Raw genomic sequence first — 21836 nt, 5'->3', positions numbered from 1 at the left:
AACATTCACTGCGTTATTAAGAATAATATTGAGCTTATGAATTATGGTCTAATATGCATATGCTTCTACTTACGCTATAGGCTAAATCTAGATCCTGTCTTTGTTCTGTTGCACAATTACGCACCTGGCCTCTCTGCTGCAACGACTATTCCTTTTTAATCTTGTGGAGTCCCAGGAAAAGACAGATTACAAAAGCTTGTTGGACTCTTATTTCGACTTATTTCCTTTAGCCTACTAATAGCGTATTGGAGGAGAGATTGCTCTTGCTTGCTAAATGTAAAATAGGCTACAGCATTAAAGGAGAAGCCCATATTTTCCTGTCTTACTGCCGTGCTGCATCCTGATGAAATAGGCCTACACCATATGAGTGGCCTGCTAATGTACCTTTCTGGTTCTTCTAAACTGTCGAGAATAGATCCAAACTGATCCAAATATGCAGTTATTTCGGGGGTTATTCAAATGAGCCTAAATCACTTCAGTTTACAATAATTGTGTATTCACTTGATAACAATAATAAATGCCTCATTGTGCTGTGTTATAGCCCAGGTATAGCAATTTCCTTGTAGAAAAATGTAGGCCAAGGCCTAATTAATAGTGGAGCTTTGCGTGCCCGGGGACCGCAGCCTGGCGGAATGCACTACAGACCTGCCATTTCATAATCTGTTAACTTATTTTTCTTACACTTTAATATGGAAAGCGTTTGTTGAATTGCTACGTTTAAATACAAGTTACTATATTTTTCATTAGGCCTGTATGTATAGTGCATTTGGAAAGTATTCACACCCCTTGACTTTTTCCCACATTTTGTTGCGTTACAGCCTTATTCTTAAATAGATAAAAAAATATATATCTCATCAATCTACACGCTATATCCCATAATGACAAAGCAAAAACAGGTTTATAGACACACTTGCAAATGTATTAAACATTTACAACTGAAATATCACATTTACATAAGTATTCAGACTCTTCACTCAGTACTTTGTTGAAGCACCTTTGGCAGCGATTACAGCCTTGAGTCTTCTTGGGTATGTCACTAAAAGCTTGGCACACCTGTATTTGGGAAGTTTTTCCCCGTTCTTCTCAAATCAAATGTTATTTGCCACATACACATGGTTAGCAGATGTTAATGCGAGTGTAGTGAAATGCTTGTGCTTCTAGTTCCGACAATGCAGTAATAACCAACGAGTAATCTAACCTAACAATTCCACAACTACTACCTTATACACACAAGTGTAAAGGGATAAAGAATATGTACATAAAGATGTAAGAATGAGTGATGTTACAGAAAGGCATAGGCAAGATGCAGTAGATGGTATCGAGTACAGTATATACATATGAGATGAGTAATGTAGGGTATGTAAACATTATATTAAGTGGCATTGTTTAAAGTGAGCTGGAGTTGAGTCAGTATGTTGGCAGCAGCCACTCAAGATCTGTCAAGTTGGCTTGGGAGTGTTGCTGCACAGCTATTTTCAGGTCTCTCCAGAGATGTTAGATTGGGTTCAAGTCCAGGCTCTGGCTGGGCCATTCAAGGACATTCAGAGACTTGTCCCGAAGCCACTCCTGCGTTGTCTTGACTGTGTGCTTAGGGTCATTGTCCTATTGGAAGGTGAATCTTCACCCCAGTCTGAGGTCCTGAGCACTCTGGAGCAGGTTTTCAACAAGGATCTCTCTGTACTTTGCGCCATTCATCTTTCCCTTGATCCTGATTCCCTCTCGCTGAAAAACATCCACACAGCATGTTCCTTCCACCAGCATGCTTCACCGTAGGGATGTTGCCAGGTTTCCTCCGGACGTGTCGCTTGGCATTCATGCCAAAGAGTTCAATCTTGGTTTTGTCAGACCAGAGAATCTTGTTTCTCATGGTCTGAGAGTCCTTTAGGTGCCTTTCGGCTAACTCCGGCAAACAAAAGTGGGCTGTCATGTGCCTTTTACTGAGTGGCTTCCGTCTGGCCACTCTACCATAACGGCCTGCGTGGTGGAGTGCTGCAGAGATGGAAGAATCCTCCAGAAGAACAACCATCTCCACAGAGGAACTCTGGAGCTCTGTCAGAGTGACCATTGGTTCTTCTTGGTCACCACCCTGACCTGACCTAGGCCCTCCTGATTGCTCAGTTTGGCTGGGCAGCCAGCTCTAGAAAGAGTCTTGGTGGTTCTAAACTTCTTCCATTTTAAGAATGATGGAGGCCACTGTGTTCTCAGGGACCTTCAAAGCTGCAGAGCATTTTTGGTACCCTTCCCCAGACCTGTGCTTTAACAAAATCCTGTTTCTGAGTTCTATGGACAATTCCTCCGGCCTCCTAGCTTGATTTTTGCTCTGACATGCACTGTCAACTGCAGGATCTTAGGTAGACAGGTGTGGGCCTTTCCAAATCATGTCCAATCAATTGAATCTACAACAGGTGGACTCCAATCAAATAGTAGATGATCAATAGAAACAGGATGCACCTGAGCTCAATTTGGAGTCTCATAGCAAAGGGTCTGAAAAACGTATTCAAAAGGTTTTTCTGTTTTTTAAAATTTGTAATACATTTTCAAAAATGTCTAAACCTGTTTTCTCTTTGTCATTATGGGGCATTGTGTGTAGATTGAGGGGGAAAATGTATTTAATCAATTTTAGATTTTCTGGATTTTTGTTTTTAGATTCTGTCTCTATAAACCTATGATAAAAAAATTATAAACCTCTACATGTTTTGTAAGTAGGAAACACTGCTGATTTTGCAAGTTATCAAATACTTGTTCTCCCCACTGTGTCTATATATAGAGCATTCTGTTGGTGGCATGAATTTTATATAATAATTTAAATAGAAAAACTTGGGGAAAAAAGTGTTGAATCAAGTGTTGTTTTTTTGTACCAGTTCATGAAATATATATATATATATATATATATATATATATATTTGCAACCTGTATGGCGCATCTGTCACCATTTTTGTCCTCAAATGGAACTGGTATATTATTCTATTTGTGCCAATTCCTTTCGGCCAATTTGTATCTTTAATATATGGCCGGCAAATAAGTTCTCCCTTTTACACTTGCCTCTTCCATTTTTTTTGGAAATGTTGCTATCAGTTGTTTGTAAATTTGTATTGAGCACATATTTCCATAGCTGCATATGTGACATAACTCCTCTGATCCTATTCATAATATCATTAATAAATATAATATATATATATTTTTTTTTCCCATAATTTATTTTATTTTATATTAATCATTATATTTGAGTTTAACCATTTTTTTCACCTTTATTTAACCAGGTAGGCTAGTTGAGAACAAGTTCTCATTTGCAACTGCGACCTGGCCAAAATAAAGCATAGCAGTGTGAACAGACAACACAGAGTTACACATGGAGTAAACAATTAACAAGTCAATAACACAGTAGAAAAAAAATGGGCAGTCTATATACAATGTGTGCAAAAGGCATGAGGAGGTAGGCGAATAATACAATTTTGCAGATTAACACTGGAGTGATAAATGATCAGATGGTCATGTACAGGTAGAGATATTGGTGTGCAAAAGAGCAGAAAAGTAAATAAATAAAAAACAGTATGGGAATGAGGTAGGTGATAAAAGTCTCCAACTTCAGCGATTTTTGCAGTTCGTTCCAGTCACAGGCAGCAGAGTACTGGAACGAAAGGCGGCCAAATGAGGTGTTGGCTTTAGGGATGATCAGTGAGATACACCTGCTGGAGTGCGTGCTACGGATAGGTGTTGCCATCGTGACCAGTGAACTGAGATAAGGCGGAGCTTTACCTAGCATGGACTTGTAGATGACCTGGAGCCAGTGGGTCTGGCGACGAATATGTAGTGAGGGCCAGCCGACTAGAGCATACAAGTCGCAGTGGTGGGTGGTATAAGGTGCTTTAGTGACAAAACGGATGGCACTGTGATAGACACAACATTTGTAATATTTGTTTTATATCTTTTAAATAATTGTAACTAGCTTTGTATAGCTTGTTTAAGAAAGGGCAAAACTTTAAACAACATTTAATTTTCAATTAGTTGGAAATTAGAAGATATCTGTATTAAGGCAAAATGGCAGTATTAAAAATAGTATGAGCCTCAATCTACTGGGAACCATTTTGGGTTCAAGTGTAATTTATGTATGAGTGAAGCTTTTAGTGAGAGGTTTAACGCTTTAAAATGTAAACATTTTAGCCCTCCAAACTCATATTCATTATCAATAGGCACGTTACATTTGTCTGGCTTAGCATTCCAAATTAAAATCATTTTTGCTCATTTGACTTTAAAAACAAGTCTGGAGAAGACAGTGCCATTTAGTCAGTAAGTGAACTGATAGGACCAAAAAGTTCATCAATGTGAAGTATCTACTTCTCCATGGTTGCAGAATTCTTTCTATTTTTGCTAACTTTCTATTGAAATTGATTGTGGTAAGTTAATTTATATTTTTGAGATGTGAATACCAAGTATGTCTACTTCACCATCTGCCCATTTTATTGGTAAACTGCAAGGTAGTGTAAACACTTATTTTTTTTTATTTTTACAATCCATACGTAATATGGTTTTAGTCCAGAGAGGCTAGAAAAGTGATCAAGATCTTTAATGAGACTGCAGGGATCCAGATGGCAGACTTAAGAAAACACTTGTCATTGGCATACATTGACACTTTTGTTTTTATCCCCTGGATTTCTGACCCCTTGATGTTTGGTTTTTATCTAATTTTAATAGCTAGCATTTCAATGGCCATAATAAGTAGATATGGAGACAACGGACAGCCTTGTTTTACTACTCTTAAAAGCTCAATACTTTGAGAAGTAACCATTATTTACTATTTTACATCAGAGGTTGCTGTACATAACTTTAACCTATTGTATAAAAGATTGACAGAAATTAAAGTAATCCAGGCATTTATATATTCTAGTCATACTTTATCAAACACCTTTTCAAAATCTGCTGTGAAGACCAGTCCTGGAATCTTTGATATTTCGTAATGTTCAATTGTTTTCATGTAAATGATTTCCAATATATCGTCCATGTAAATAAAACTTGTCTGATCAGGATGAACAATATCTGATATTCTGTGCACTATGCATTTCGCCAGGATTTTCGCATCACATTATTGACGTGTTAGAGGCCTAGACTGGATCTTTATACTTACCACCTGGGTCCTGTTTTAGTAGTAATGAAATCAGACCTGGTTGAGTACCTGAAAGTCTACCATTTATATAGGAGTAATTAAAACATGCTAATAATGGATATTTGAGAACATCAAAGGTCTGATACTGGTATACCATCAAGCCCGGGTGTTTTTTCAGACTGGGGCAATAAAATATTTTCAAAGTTCCCCTTCTGTAAGTTGGCCTTCACACAGGTCTTTCTGTAAATTTGTTCATTTTACATTATTATTATGAAAGAAATCCTTAGTTAACATCATTCAGTGGAAATGGAGACTTGAAAAGAAAACATGCAGAAAATATTTTGCTTCCTCTTTCAAAATATAATATGGTGACTCATGAATGACTCCATTTAACGAGTTTCTGTAAATTATTTTTGGTAGCATTTCTATGTTGAAGATTAAAAATAAAATAAAACGTTGTGCGTTTTACAATTTTCCATCCAATTTCCTTTATTTTTGTAACAAATTACACTTCATCGTTCTTGAATAAGTACCTCCATTTCTTTGTTTTTCCTCTAACCTATTTTGTGCCTCTAGTACAGTTTCCATTGCCATCTACCTGCACTGTTACTTCCTCTATTTCCTTTATTAGTCTAATCTCATTTGACCTAAACTGATTTTGTTTTAATGAGTACTGTATTGAATGGCCTCTAAAAGTAAATGTTAAGTGTCCAATACAATAAGGGGATCTGCTGTACATACAGTGGGGCAAAAAAGTATTTAGTCAACCACCAATTGTGCAAGTTCTCTGACTTAAAAAGATGAGGCCTGTAATTTTCATCATAGGTACACTTCAACTATGACAGACAAAATTAGAAAAAAAATCCAGAAAATCACATTGTAGCTTTTTTTAATAAATTTATTTGCAAATTATGGTGGAAAATAAGTATTTATCTCAATAGTTTGTTGGCAATGACAGAGGTCAAACATTTTCTGTAAGTCTTCACAAGGTTTTCACACACTGTTTCTGGTATTTTGGCCCATTCCTCCATGCAGATCTCCTCTAGAGCAGTGATGTTTTGGGGCTGTTGCTGGGCAACACAGACTTTCAACTCCCTCCAAAGATTTTATATGGGGTTGAGATCTGGAGACTGGCTAGGCCACTCCAGGACCTTGAAATGCTTCTTACGAAGGGCAGTGTGTTTGGGATCATTGTCATGCTGAAAGACCCAGCCACGTTTCATCTTCAATGCCCTTGCTGATGGAAGGAGCTTTTCTGTGATTTTAAATATTTTCCACACACATACAACAGCTATGTGTAGTCTGCTTGGACACTGGGTCCCTGCTCTCCCATGCTGAATTGCCTGCAGCCACAGGGCTCTTTTCGCAGGCTCCATTTCCCTATGTGGGATTTTTGACCTGGTTACATGTACATGGAACAACACAGCAGCATTTTGGCATGTTTTGTTATTTTTGTATAACCAAAAATGAACTGCGAAGTTGGTTCTTTTACACTGGGGGGTCAGTGGGAAAGAATGTTTGTGGGCGTGGTCGAGGGGAATTCCTTATTATGACATGAGTATCGACTCAGACTATTGCTAGCGTACCCATGAGTTTACCAGTCAAATTGACTGTGTTAGAGCTTCCAAGCCCATTCTATTCATTGTATTTCTATGTAATCAACACTTGGGTAACAGAGAGCCGTGTTCAGTATGAACATTTTTTGAAACTGGAGGATATAGCTGAACTTGTCCAATATCATTGTAGTTTTCTATTGAATGAAGTTTAACCGCAGTGTGCCCTACTGAACAAACCCTGGTCTCTCATCAACAGCCAGTTTGGGACTTGGGCCAGAATACTCCTACTCTTCCCAAAAAGGGTCATGGAATGCATACCCAGATTTACTCAGAACCTTGTGTAACTGCTGAAAAATGTGCCATGTCATACCAAACAGTAGAAATGTGTTTATTTCTAAATGGACAATAGCGGGTTCCAGATCATTCTGTGGTCGGGTTGGTTTCTATTCTTCCTGTCCATTTGAGTCTCCATCTCCTGCTGGGTTTAGTGTCTGAGGGTTCTTTTCCAGTGGTTCATGAATAAGGGCTAGCCTTGTCTGGTGTATGTTCTGAGTTTGGCTGACAGTGCCTTGACTGTGTTTGCCCCTGTCAATCTGTCTTGACACACAGTCATTTTTGGGGAGTCATCTCAGTTGATGTGAGACAATGGCATCGCTCCAGTGGGACTTCTCAGTGAACAATCAGGAGAGATAAGATTCTCATCCGGGTCACGCGTAAGCCTACTGTCATTAAGGAATACCTAGGATAGGATAAGTAATCCCTCTCACCCCCCCCCCCCCCCCTTAAGATTTAGATGCACTATTGTAAAGTGACTGTTCCACTGGATGTCATAAGGTGAATGCACCAATTTGTAAGTCGCTCTGGATAAGAGCGTCTGCTAAATGACCTAAATGTAAATGTAAATGTACTGTAAATGTGACGTAAACTGTGCAAACTCGTTTGTCATTTTACTCATGAGTTGGCCAAGTAGTGCGGATCAATTGTTCAAAAGTTTAAAAAAATATATTTTACCAACTGCCAGCCATAAGTAATCGATGTAGAACATTCCTGTTGATGTTCTATGGTCAAGAGTAATAATAATCTATGCATTTTACAGTTACACATTCCTAGTCCAGTACCACCGAACAGACATGACAAGATAACATTCACTTTTATTGTCCGGAACATTCAAAACACTACTAACACAGTGTAAACATACTCGGCCCTACTCTCTCTGAGTTTCTGTCCTCACATGCCCCCTCGTTTGTCATCTGCAGGTGGAGTTTGAGGCGGTGAAGCTGGAGCTCACCCACAAGGAGGAGCAGGACGAGGTTCTCAGGGCCCAGCTGGAGGAGGCGGCGCGGCTGAGGGAGATCGCTGAGCATCAACTGGACGAGGCCCTGGAGGCCCTGAAAGAGGAGAGGGAGCAGAAGAACAGCCTGAGGAGGGAGCTCTCGGCCCTGGCCCTCAACCCCTTCGACTCTGTGGGCAACCTGGAGCTGCACCTGGAGCAGCTGGATGACAGTGGCGATAGCGGAGGGGGCCAGAGGAGCTCTGAGGACCAGGAGCACGACCAGGACAGTGGTTACAACAATGGCCCAGGGTCTGGTTGCGCTCCTACTAATCCTAACCCCAAGGCAAACGGGCACGTCCAGCGCTTCTCCACCCCCAGGAACAGTGATGTGTTCCTGAGGCCTGCCCCTGGCCTGGTGTCTGACCTTCTCAGTGAGCTGCACCTCTCAGACAGCCAGAAGCTCAAACAGCAGCTCATGCAGGTACACAATGGGCTCATATCCACAGAGATTCCATTAAATTACTATAAGCAGGCCTAGAATGTCATGGTCACTAAAGATCCCATGGCACTTATTGTAAGAGTACGGGTGTCAACCCTGGTCTCCTGGCTAAATTCCAAATCTGGCCCCTTATACCATCATGGCCATCTAATTATCCCCAGCTTCCAATTGTCTCTTTCATACCCTCCTCTACCCTGTAAATATCCCCCAGGTCGTTGCTGTAAATATGAATGTGTTCTCAGTCATCTTACCTGGTGAAATAAGGGTAAAAATATATATTTCAGGACGCAAAGGCCATCTACTAGGGCACCAAGGCCATTAACCAAAATAGCCAATTACATTTATTTGAAAACTGACAAACACTAGATATATATTTTTTTGTTTGTTGAATTTCCATCCCTTTTTCCCCCAATTTTGTGGTATCCAATTGTTAGTAGTTACTATCTTGTCTCATCGCTACAACGCTCGTACGGGCTCGGGAGAGGTCGAAAGCCATGCGTCCACCGAAACCCAACCCAACCGCACTGCTTCTTAACACAGCCCGCATCCAACCCGGAAGCCAGCCGCACCAATGTGTCGGAGGAAACACTGTGCACCTGGTTAGCGTGCACTGCGCCCGGCCCGCCACAGGAGTCGCTAGTGCGCGATGAGACAAGGATATCCCTGTCGGCCAAACCCTCCCTAACCCGGACGACGCTAGGACAATTGTGCGTCGCCCCATGGACCTCCCGGTGGCGGCCGGCTGCGACAGAGCCTCGGCGCGAACCCAGAGTCTCTGGTGGCAAAGCTAGCACTGCGATGCAGTGCCCGAGACCACTGCGTCACCCAGGAGGCCCTTTACTAGCTATTCTTTTAACCTCTTGGAAATACCTATCCCGTATCGGTGAGAATTGTCATCAACTACACTAATTAGCATAGCGCAACGGTCAAAACATATTACTAGAAATTATTCATATTCATGAAATCACAAGTGAAATATAGTGAAACACTGCTTAGCCGTTTGTTAATCATCCTGTCATCTCAGATTTTGAAATGATGCTTTACAGCCAAAGTAAGACAAGCGTATGTGTAAGTTTATCTATAGCCTAGCATAACATTATGTCCAGCTAGCAGCAGGAAGCTTGGTCACGAAAATCATAAAAGCAATCAAATCAACCGTTTACCTTTGATCTTCAGATGTTTTCACTGACGAGACACCCAGTTAGACAGCAAATTTTCCTTTTGTTCTATAAAGATGATTTTTATACCCGAAATACCCCCGCTTGTTTGTCACGTTATGTTCAGAAATCCACCGGAAATAGCGGTCACGACAACGCCCCCAAAAAATCGAATTATATCCATAATATCGACAGAAACATGGCAAACATTTTTTTATAATCAATCCTCAAGGTGTTTTTCAAATATCTATTCGATAATATATCAACCGGGACAATTGGCTTTTCAGTAGGAGCGAGAGGAAAAATAACTACCTCTGTCTTTTACGCAAGAATCACTCAGAGCCCTCAGCTGGCCACTTACGCAATGTAGTCGTTTACGCTCATTCTTCAACATAAAGTCGTGAAAATACGTCAAAATGCTGTAGACACCTTAGGGAATACGTAGGGAAAGGAATCTGGTTGATATCCCTTTCAATGGCCAATAGGGGAGCATAGGAAGACAACGGTTTCAAAATCAGAGGCACTTCCTGATGGGATTTTCCTCAGGGTTTCGCCTGCAGTATCAGTTATGTTATACTCACAGACAATATTTTGACAGTTTTGAAAACTTTAGAGTGTTTTCTATCCTAAGCTGTCAATTATATGCATATTCTAGCATCTGGTCCTGAGAAATAGGCAGTTTACTTTGGGAATGTTATTTTTCCAAAAATAAAAATAGTGCCCCCTAGTTTCAAGAGGTTAAGAAAAACATGCTGTATGTTTATGTTAATGTACATAAATAATTTGCCTTTGTGTAGGTGATAGCCAATGATTATTGGCTATAGCCTGTCATGTCCAGAGCGATGCTGACATGGAGGCGCTTGAAAGTGTGTGTGTGTGTGTGTAGAAATACATACATAGATCCATACATACATACAGTTGAAGTTGGAAGTTTACATACACTTAGGATGGAGTCATGAAAACTCGTTTTTCAACCACTCCACACATTTCTTGATAACAAACTATAGTTTTGGCAAGTCGGTTAGGACATGTACTTTGTGCATGACACAAGTACATTTTAACAACAATTGTTTACAGACAGATTATTTCACTTATAATTCACTGTATCACAATTCCAGTGGGTCAAAAGTTTACTTACATGAAGTTGACTGTGCCTTTAAACATCTTGAATATTCCAGAAAATTGTCATGGCTTTAGAAGCTTCTGATTGACTCAAATGGTGTCAATTAGCCTATCATTGGTGTACCAGTGGATGTATTTGAAGGCCTACCTTCAAACTCAGTGCCTCTGCTTAACATCATGGGAAAATCAAAAGAAATCAGCCAAGCCCTCATAAAAAAAAAATTGTAGACCTCCACAAGTCTGGTTCATCCTTGGGAGCAATTTCCAAATGCCTGAAGGGACCACGTTCATCTGTAAAAACAATAGTACGCAAGTATAAACACCATGGGACCACGCAGCCGTCATACCCCTCAGGAAGGAGACGCGGTGCGAAAAGTGCAAATCAATTCCAGAACAACAGCAAAGGACCTTGTGAAGATGCTGGTGGAATCTGGTACAAAAGTATCTATATCCACAGTAAAACGAGTCCTCTATCGACATAACCTGAAAGGCCGCTCAGCAAGGAAGAAGCCACTGCTCCAAAACCGCCATTAAAAAAAAGCCAGACTATGGTTTGTAACTGCACATGGGGACAAAGATAATACTTTTTGGAGAAATGTCCTCTGGTCTGATGAAACAAAAATATAACTGTTTGGCCTTAATGACCATTGTTTGGAGGAAAAAGGGGGACGCTTGCAAGCCGAAGAACACCATTCCAACCGTGAAGCATGGGGTTGGAAACATCATGTTGTGGGGATGCTTTACTTCATGAGTGACTGTGCACTTCACAAAATAGTTAGAATCATGAGGCAGGAAAATGATGTGGATATATTGAAGCAACATCTCAAGACATCCGTCAGGAAGTTAAAGCTCGGTCGGAAATGGGTTTTCCAAATGGACAATGACCCCAAGCATACTTCCAAAGTTGTGGCAAAATGGCTTAAGGACAACAAAGTCAAGGTATTGGAGTGGCCATCACAAATCCCTGACCTCAATCCTATAGATGATTTGTGGGCAAGGAGGCCTACAAACCTGACTCAGTTACACCAGCTCTGTCAGGGGGAATGGGCCAAAATTCACCCAACTTATTATGGAAAGCTTGTGGAAGGCTACCTGAAATGTTTGACCCAAGTTAAACATTTAAAGGCAATGCTACCAAATACTAATTGAGTATATGTAAACTTCTGACCCACTGGGAATGTGATGAAAGAAATAAAAGCTGAAATAAATAATTTTCTCTCTTATTCTGACATTTTTATATTCTTAAAATAAAGTGGTGATCCTAACATAAGACAGGGATTTTTTACTCTGATTAAATGTCAGGAATTGTGAAAAACTGAGTTTAAATGTATTTGTCTAAGGTGTATGTAAACTTCCGACTTCAACTGTATATACACTAAACGCCAGTCATGTTTGAGAATTATAATGCAGGATCATTATTAATATCTAAAGGCTCGATTCTGTCGACACACTTGAGCCATGTTCGTTCCGAAAGGCCAATGCCTGTTGCTCACTGCAACATCGCCCACCTTGCAATTTGAGCGGAGGCAGTCAACATTTTGAAGCGATTTAACCATAAATGTAATTGTTCAACCTGCTAGTTTTTTGTAATTTCATGAGGTATGTCTTACCATGTTTCCACCATAGGATTGTTTTATGAACACTTTCTCATAAGCCATCGAAACCAGTAATTCTCTCATTTTCGCAACGTTCTTTCATGTCCAGCAACCCAAGACACAATCCTATTCATATTAACAACCCATGCTTGTTGTCTTTAGATCTTTCAACATTTCTGAAGGATATTTTACTCTGTCATGTGAAAACGCTCGCATTTGCGGTGCACTTATGAGAACAGTGATTTACATTCACGTTAATAGTGTACTGCCGTGTGCACATCGCAGCGCTTATAATGTGAAGAAATGGACTAATAGTTAATCAACATTTTTTTAAGCTAAACGTTCGGATCTGTTGCATGAGCCTCATTTCTTAGAAAATATTTTTTGATGTACAGTGGTTGTATGAATGTGGGATCTATCGCGTCCCACAACTGTTCCAGATTATGTTTGGAATAGTTATTTCTCTCACAGGACAAACTGACCAATAGAATAGGTCAACTTTTGCACTATGGGGATAGTAGATTTACATAGTAGTAGTAGCAGATAGTAGTGCTTTTGCTGTTTGTTAGGCCTACTCATCTTGTTGGCTGACAAAGTATATATGTGGACAGTTTCTAACATCTTCAATATGCACCTAGGAGTTCAATAAGAGGGATGCGTGCAGTTGTGTCCCGATATCTGTCTTCACTTGTAGCCTGCTTCGGAGCTGTGATGCCTGTGAGAAGGACCCGATCACGTGACGAACATTGGCTAATAAGAATGTAGATATTTGAGAGAGCCTTGTGAGTGAGAGGTGCTTCTGAGCATGACGATTGGCAGCTGGGAGAAGGGAATTATAATGATTATGTTCAGCAGGCACATTCTGTATGTAATTTATACTAACTCACTTCAAGGAATCATCTGTTTACATTTTTTTTCAGTGAAGAATTGTTTAAATGCAACCACATTGAAACAGACATGGCGTGTAGACCACGTGTCAGTGCCTAGATGTAGCTCTGCTCTAATTCTGCTACTTGTCCTTTGGGCTTGTACTTTCTATGAGATTATGAAGGTCTTCAGGCAGGTTAGCTTTGCATGACTGAGAGGCAGGCCTGCTATGTTTGCTGTTTCCGCCTATAGACCACATCCTGCTACAAATAGAATTGGATCACTCAATGAGTCTCTCTCGTGACGCTACTGACAGTAAAGGTTCAAATGGCTCAACAAAGACCGTATTGCACATTAAATTGGCACTTTCCTACACGTTCCTATAGCTCTGCTCAGTCTTTCCTACACGTTCCTATAGCTCTGCTCAGTCTTTCCTACACGTTCCTATAGCTCTGCTCAGTCTTTCCTACACGTTCCTATAGCTCTGCTCAGTCTTTCCTACACGTTCCTATAGCTCTGCTCAGTCTTTCCTACACGTTCCTATAGCTCTGCTCAGCTCTGCTCAGTCTTTCCTACACGTTCCTATAGCTCTGCTCAGTCTTTCCTCCTATAGCTCTGCTCAGTCTTTCCTACACGTTCCTATAGCTCTGCTCAGTCTTTCCTACACGTTCCTATAGCTCTGCTCAGTCTTTCCTACACGTTCCTATAGCTCTGCTCAGCTTTCTGTTCCTATAGCTCTGCTCAGTCTTTCCTACACGTTCCTATAGCTCTGCTCAGTCTTTCCTACACGTTCCTATAGCTCTGCTCAGTCTTTCCTACACGTTCCTAAAGCTCTGCTCAGAACTCTTGTTGCCGTTGGTCTACTATTTCCATTATGTATGTAAATGCCATGCTTGACTTGTACTGAAATAGGTGCTTGCACTCATTTTGAGTGCCAGTATTGTTTATATTTTATGTGCAATGCATTTGAGCTAATATTCTGTAAGAGGTGCAGGGACTCGAGCACTAGAAAATGTGAGGTCCGGTACGTTCCAGTGAGTTCCTGCTCAAGTCCAGCACTGTGTAAATGTATAATGCACTTAGCTGGGGCTTGGTATTGCTGTTGCTATTGCTCAACACAGGCCCAGCAGGTGTTATAAGAGTACTTGAGTGGGTTGAGCCAGTGCTGCTCCACTACATGAATAATAAATTAGTTGGATGAAAAGGCACTCCAGGGCGAAATGTATGTTAACAGTCTGAGAATATCTCTTGTCTCGCTGAGAAGAAATATCAACCTGCTGAAATATATAACTGACATCACTTGTCTAGTGCTGAATGTGTTCTGTGCAGTCGCCTGAATTCTTGGTACAGTAAATCATCTGTCAGGAAACTCGAAATTAAAAATGCCATGTTTTGCTATACATTTAACAATCTATGAAGCAAATACCTGTTTTAAGCAATGGTTTTGGAACAAAGTGGCACTTTTAAATAGCTTGAAAATATGTAATTCATTCTGTTATACACTACCAGTCAAACGTTTTAGAACACCTACTCATTAAATGTTTTTTTCTTTAATTTTTACTGTTTTCTACATTGTAGAATAATAGTGAAGACATCAAAACTATGAAATAACATCTGGAAGAAATCATGTAGTAACCAAAAAAGTGTTAAACAAATAAATATATATATTTATATATATATTTTATATTTGTGATTCTTCAAATAGCCACCGTTTGCCTTGACGACAGCTTTGTACACTCTTGGCATTCTCTCAACCAGCTTAATGAGGTAGTCATCTGGAATGCATTTCAATTAACAGGTGTACATTAAGTTAATTTGTGGAATTTTTTTCCTTGGTGTTTGAGACAATCAGTTGTGTTGTGACAAGGTAGGGGTGGTATACAGAAGATATCCCTATTTGGTAAGACCAAGTCCATATTATGGCAAGAACGGCTCAAATAAGCAAAGAGTAACGACAGTCCATCATTACTTTAAGACATGAAGGTCAGTCAATGCAGAACATTTCATTAACTTTGAAAGTTTCTTCAAGTGCAGTCGCAAAAACCATCAAGCGCTATGATGAAACTGGCTCATGAGGACAGCCACAGGAAAAGAAGACCCAAACTTACCTTTGCGGCAGAGTTCATTAGAGTTACCAGCCTCAGAAATTGCAGCCCAAATAAATGCTTCAGAGTTCAAGAAGAGACACATCTCAACATCAGCTGTTCAGAGGAGACTGTGTGGATCAGTCCTTCATGTTGGAATTGCTGCAAAGAAACCACTACTAAAGGACACCAATAAGAAGACGAGACTTGCTTGGGCCAAGAAACATGAGCAATTGACATTAGACCGGTGGAAATTTGTCCTTTGGCCTGGAGTTCAAATGGAATTGTTTTTGTTCTAACCCCCTTGTCTTTGTAAGGCGAGGTGTGGGTGTACGGATGATCTCTGCATGTGTATTTCCCACCGCGAAGCATGGAAGAGGAGGTGTGATGGTGTTGGTGCTTTGCTGGTGACAGTCTGTGATTTATTTAGAGTTTAAGGCAAACTTAACCAGCATGGCTACCACAGCATTCTGCAGCGATATGCCATCCCATCTGGTTTGGGCTTAGTCCCACTATCATTTGGTTTTCAACAGGACAATGACCCAACACACCTCCAGGCTGTGTAAGGGCTATTTGACCGAGAAGGAGAGTGATGCTGCATCAGATGACCTGACCTCCACAATCCCCGACCTCAACCAATTTGAGATGGTTTGGGATGAGTCTCTCAACCAGCCAACAAGTGCTCAGCATATGTGGGAACTCCTTCAAGACTGTTGGAAAAGCATTGCAGGTGAAGCTGGTCCAGGTGAAGCTGGATGAGAGAATGCCAAGAGTGTGCAAAGCTGTCATCAAGGCAAAGGGGGGCTATTTAAAGAATCTCAAATATAAAATATATTTTGATTTGTTGAACAGGTTTTTACTCACTACATAATTCCATATGTTATTTTTTGATGTCTTCACTATTATTATACAATGTAGAAAATAGGAAAAATAAAAGCCCTTGAATGAGTAGGTGTTCTAAAAGTTTGGACCGGTAGTGTATATTTAGCAGTACAAAGCCAAATAAAAATTAAGCAACGATTTTCAGTCCTTTTTTCTGTTCCTCTCTTTCTCTAGGCTGAGCGGGATAAGACTGGTCTGGCCAACACTGTCCAGGACCTCCAGAGGCAGTTGGAGCTGTCCCAGCAGGCCTTTAGTGAGCAGGAGGACAAGGTGGGCTCCCTGACCCAGCAGCTGGAGGCCGTACAGCTGCAGAAACACATCCTGCCCCAGGGGAAGGCAGCAGGTGACCGGGGGGACAGCAGCAGCAGGACCCTGGAGAACGGTGCGGATGACTACGACTATGAGCTGGACGTAAAGAGCGCTGAAGTGCTGGAGGCTCGGATGAAGGCGGCCGGCGAGGAGCTGCTGAAGCTGCGTGAGGAGCTGTCTCAGGCAGGGAAACGTTACTCGGCCCTGGAGCAGCGCTGCCGGCAGGAGAAGGAGCGATGGAGGGGAGAGGCCCATGAGCTGGCTGAGAAGATCCGCCAGTGCATCAAGTCCAGCCGGCAGGACCAGGAGCGCATCAGCGAGCTGGAGAAGGAGATCGGAGCGACGAGGAAAGTGGCTACTGATTCTGAGGGTCATCTCAGCGTGGCACAGGAGGAGCTGCTGGCCTTCTCTGAGGAGCTGGCCAACCTCTACCACCACATCTGTGTGTGCAACAACCTCACGCCCAAACGAGTCACCCTGGACTACTACCGCGACGGGGCCCGGGGGCAGTCAGGGGGGAGCGGAGGGAGGTCCAACCACCTGCATCCCCATCACGGACGTAACAAGCGCCGCTCCAACGAGTTGTTTGCGAAAGCAGTGCACGGAGGGGATGGAGACAGTAGGCCTGGTACTCCCCAGGACTCCCGTGACAACTCCCCCTCGACACGCTGCTCCTCCCCCGCACCAGTCTGCCCTGGCTCCCCCACGCTGGACTTCAGGGACCCCTCCAACGTACGTAACCTGGTGGCTGTCATCCGCTGTCAAATCAAACACCTCCAGGTACGAGTGCCGCCGCCATGTTGTCTTCCACTAAACATACATATTTAATGGAGAGTTCATTTAATAAACGCACGTTTCTTTTTATCTTTTACCAGATCTAATGTGTTATAGTCTCCTACATTAATTTCACATTTACACAAAATGTTTCCTTTCAAATGGTATCAAGAATATGCATATCCTTGCTTCAGGTCCTGAGCTATATGCAGTTAGATTTGGGTATGTCATTTTAGGCGAAAATTGAAAACAAGGGTTGGATCCTTAAGAGGTTGTCATAGTATGCCACGCTGAATTCTGGTCCCACGGTATAGAATGTATTATTTGGCTTTTTTCAGAAAGCTGTTAAGCAGAATGTCTGGCGCTTGGTATTATTTGGGAAGTAGATATATGGGAACTGTAGTATAGTAGACTAATAATACTACATATGAGAGATATTTTGGATCATTTTTACATTGCTTTAGTTCGGTGGAAAGACATTCAGACACAGGTGTTTCCTGAGTGGTCCATCATGTCAGTGAAACTGAAAGTATGCTGAATAACATCACTAAGGCAATAAGCACTCGTCATGCCTGTTTCCCTCAGGTGGCGGTGGACCTGTGTCGCCACCGGGGCACCCTGCCCTATTCGGGAGGGATCAGCTGTGGAGGGGAGCTGGAAAGTGAGGCCCTCACGGAGGAGGTGCTGAAGCTCAAGTCTCTCCTCAGCACCAAGAGAGAACAGATTGCCACTCTCAGGACTGTCCTCAAAGCCAACAAACAGGTAATGTACAACAACAAACAAGGTCTTGCAATGGACACGTCAAGTTGAACACGCACACATACACACACGACACACACAACCATCAGACTCAGATGGGTCACTTACTGTGTAACAAGATGTACCGACGTGACTATCGTAATTGGTCTTACCAAATGGTCATCAATGAGGTGTAGTTCTATTTTTGTCTTGAAAAGAAGTTTCATCTATTTTTTCATTGCGGGTCTGGGGCTGACTGACTCAGCCTGACGTGTCCATGACCTGTAATCCTCAGACCAGAGTCACTAGATAATGTCCTGACTCGATAACAACTGAACATTCAATCAGACTTTTCCTCTGGTCTTTCTCTCTATTTTGTGTATCCTGTTCTGTTTTCTTGGCTTGTCAATAAAGCCTTGGGTATCTGACCCATAGCCACACCAGTAAGGTCTGTCTTCTGACTGCTAGAACCATCAGTCTGCCTGGAGGGGATGTTCCTCGTTCAATTGTCTCATATTTGTTTGCGATCTATATATATTTTTCAATGAACAACAAATGATATTCCCTAAAAAGAGGGTGGAAGGGGTGGGTGAGACATGATTGTACGGTCTGAGTGTAGCCTGAGTCAGAGAAGGGAGTATGATGATGTCTTCCTCAGAGATCTTCCAGTACACTTCTCCTTCCTCCCCCTCTACTCTGTACGCCTCCAGCCCTGGCTGACCTTCTTCTGTCAACCCCTTCTCTCTCTCTTCTCTCCTCTTTCCCGCTGTCTCTCACACACACACACACACAAACTCTAAGGCTAATCTCTGCTCGATTAGGTGAGCGTCTCTGTCACGGGTTAGCCTCTGAATTCAGATGTCTGGTGCTCTTCTATTCTACTGCCACAAAGATTCAGACAGATTCAGAACTATGATGTTTTAATAAATTACTATCATCAAACATGTGTGGTTAACCTTTGTTCCCTTCTAGCACAGTTCCCTTCTAGCACAGTTATGTAAATATGGCCTTTATTTACATTGTAGTCATTTACCAGACACTCCAGAGCGACTTACAGTAAACTTTAGAATTAAGATATTTACCAGTTAATTGTTGGTAATTTGCTTTGACAGGGTCGATGCTATATTTCTTGTTTCTGTTTAAATAAAGGGTTGATATTTTCATTGCTAAAACTATGTCCCATCTGCCATTTTTTTAAATTTGCGTTGCACTAACAGATGAGGTCAACTTTGCCATCTGTTATGTACTTGATGTATTTTCCCCAGCTGTAACAATGAATCCTAATGTTTCTATTCCAGACAGCAGAGTTGGCTCTGAGCAACCTGAAGACCAAGTACGAGACAGAGAAGAGCATGGTGTCTGAGACCATGGTGAAGCTGAGGAACGAGCTTAAGGCCCTGAAGGAGGACGCTGCCACCTTCTCCTCACTGAGGGTGATGTTCGCCAGCCGGTACAGTCATTTATATACTGTCCTTTTTTATATTCCCAATCACCAAGAATAACAGCAATCTAGAGACCTGAGTTGGAGGAGTGCAGTAACCTCTATTTGTTTGGCAATTTAAAAACAGAAATCCGCATCACAAGTGAATACACTGTATTTCAAGTCTGAGGAAACACACACATAAAGGATTTCAGTTGTGTGCGTCAATTGGTGATGTGCTGCAATCAAAAATATACATATTGCATGATGTCCAAATTCCTGTTAGGCTTACTCTGAGATTAGCGTTCCAGTACTATTTTCTACCCAGCTGCACATCCACAGACTAGCTTCCCTCTGCTGCTGTGAGCAGATCTCCACCTGACAGTAGACACTCCAGTGGAACTAATTGTTCTCCATCTTTAAGCAGCTAATCGTCATGTTTGTGCTCCTGTGGCTCATGTTTAGATGAGACAGTCAGACATTCCATGACATGGTAGACTAGAGCTTGGTGTGACCCAAATGGAACCTGTTCCCTAAATGGTGCTCTACTTTTGAGCAGAGCCCTAAGGACCCTGGTCAAAAATAGTGCACTAAATAGGGAAGAGGGTGCTATTTGGGATGCATGCTAGAGCTTCCGCCACTACAGTGTCATCTAATCAGATTACCCCTCTGCAGTCCGCCACAATCCCTCTCCTCACGTGCAGGTTAGCACTCACGTGCTACTGCTCTGTTTGGAGCCTCAGCCTGGACCGACCTGTCCATTGGGTCAGGGAGACTCTCCACGCAATGGCCCCTTCACCCCCTCTACTCCGCCTCCAAAAGTCTCTGTTGGGAAAGCTGCTAGCAACCAAGAGTGGACTGAGACCGAGTTAACCTGTGCAGAGCCTGCCTCACGTGTGATACACTGTTAGTTGGCAGGCAGATGTGTTTGTCAGTGTTGGCATGTATGTCCTGAACTAGTGTGTGGTGGGACAAAGGCATTTGTTATTTGTGATCGTGTCTGTCGTTGCTTGCACAGTTCTGTACGGTATTGAATACTGTAGCTACTGTTACTGTAGTGTTTCCACATGTGTATGTGTTGTTTTTAATGTATCTGTGTGTTACTATTAGAGGGGTGTTAATTTAGCGATTGTTCAGTACTGCAAGCTCAGAAGGGCTTTCAAGGAAAGGAGTATTTTTCTCTGAATATGATTTTTTCCCCCTGGAAAGACATTAAGCTCTGTCTCTTCACTAGGCATTAAATGAGCTGCCATTTGATTAAGCCTGGTGTTTGAAAGGCCCTATAATGCAGGGTGTGGCAGAAGCCTACAGTCTGCTGCTACGGCCAGAGACCCTGACTGAAATTTGATTTAGGAAATGTTTTGTAATGGTGCCATCATGTGGTAATATAGAGTGCCTCAAACTCAAATTATTATTCAACAAATTCAGAAATGAAATGTTGCTTTCTTTGTATTTTCTTGGGTTTCTCTCTTCTCTTGGGTTTGTCCCATGTGATCTTACTGTCTGTCTTGTCTCATAAATGGCTGTGTCATCTTCCTCTGTGTGTTTGTTTGTCATAGCTGTTGAGGTGATGAGCAGTACATTATTCAGATGTTTTCTATGTGTGTACAGTTTGTATAACTTTTATCTGTCTAACATGTCTACTAAATGTGTGTGATTGTGTTGCTCTAACATGCATGTGTCTCCAGGTGTGACCAGTATGTCACCCAGCTGGACGAGATGCAGAGGCAGCTAGCAGCGGCTGAGGATGAGAAGAAGACCCTGAACTCCCTGCTCCGCATGGCCATCCAGCAGAAGCTGGCCCTGACCCAGCGCCTGGAGGACCTGGAGGCCCCTATGTCCCCCCACGGCCTCGGCAACAGCCCTCGCCGCGTCAGGGCCAAGGAGCTGGGCACCAAAACGGGCCGAAGCCCCCGGCGTAACAGCCCCGTACGGAGCAGGAACAGTCCCCGCTCCAGCCCAGTCCTCACCAACAGTGTGTCCAGCACCGCCAGCCACCACTTCCGAGCCCTTACCCACAGCCTCCACACCAGCCCTGTAAGAACCCGGTCTTCCTCCACCACTACCTCCTTCCATCCTGACCCTCTTCCTCCTATATATACCCCTTCATCCTCTACCCGTACCACTCCCCGACCATGCAGAGCAGCCAAGCTCCCCAGGGATGCCACGTTCATTAGAAGTCATAGTGTCACTGATGTGTTCCGAGCAGGGTTGAGTCCTTGGGAGGAACAGGATGACACCCAGTCTGACTCCTGTAGAGGGTCTTCCAGCTCCCTGGATAGCGTAGTCTTTGGGAGGGCTCTTGTAAGGGGTGCCAGATGGGCTTCAGGCCCTAATCATGAAGATACCTTTTTCACCAATCACACTTTGTGCTCCTCGTCCTCTGCCTCCAGAGTAAAGTCTTCCTATTCCAGATCGATAGAGAATCTGGCCACTTCCAGGTCTCTCTTTATCCCTTC

The 21836-nt window shown here is 42.4% G+C and overlaps 1 protein-coding gene across 1 annotated transcript in view; it reads left to right on the top strand.

Annotated features, from left to right (window-relative positions):
- Window positions 1-21836, top strand: part of LOC124032092 (protein bicaudal D homolog 2-like) — a 35983-nt gene that overhangs the window by 11696 nt on the left and 2451 nt on the right. The window contains exons 5-9 of the mRNA XM_046344185.1: window positions 7914-8411; window positions 16311-17225; window positions 17805-17981; window positions 19256-19407; window positions 21066-21414. Coding sequence (XP_046200141.1) covers window positions 7914-8411; window positions 16311-17225; window positions 17805-17981; window positions 19256-19407; window positions 21066-21414 — 2091 coding nt within the window. The remainder of the gene's footprint in view (window positions 1-7913; window positions 8412-16310; window positions 17226-17804; window positions 17982-19255; window positions 19408-21065; window positions 21415-21836) is intronic.

The sequence above is a fragment of the Oncorhynchus gorbuscha genome, linkage group LG03 (assembly GCF_021184085.1).
Source record: "Oncorhynchus gorbuscha isolate QuinsamMale2020 ecotype Even-year linkage group LG03, OgorEven_v1.0, whole genome shotgun sequence".
Lineage (NCBI taxonomy): Eukaryota > Metazoa > Chordata > Actinopteri > Salmoniformes > Salmonidae > Oncorhynchus > Oncorhynchus gorbuscha.
This window is presented reverse-complemented; position numbering and strand designations above follow the sequence as displayed.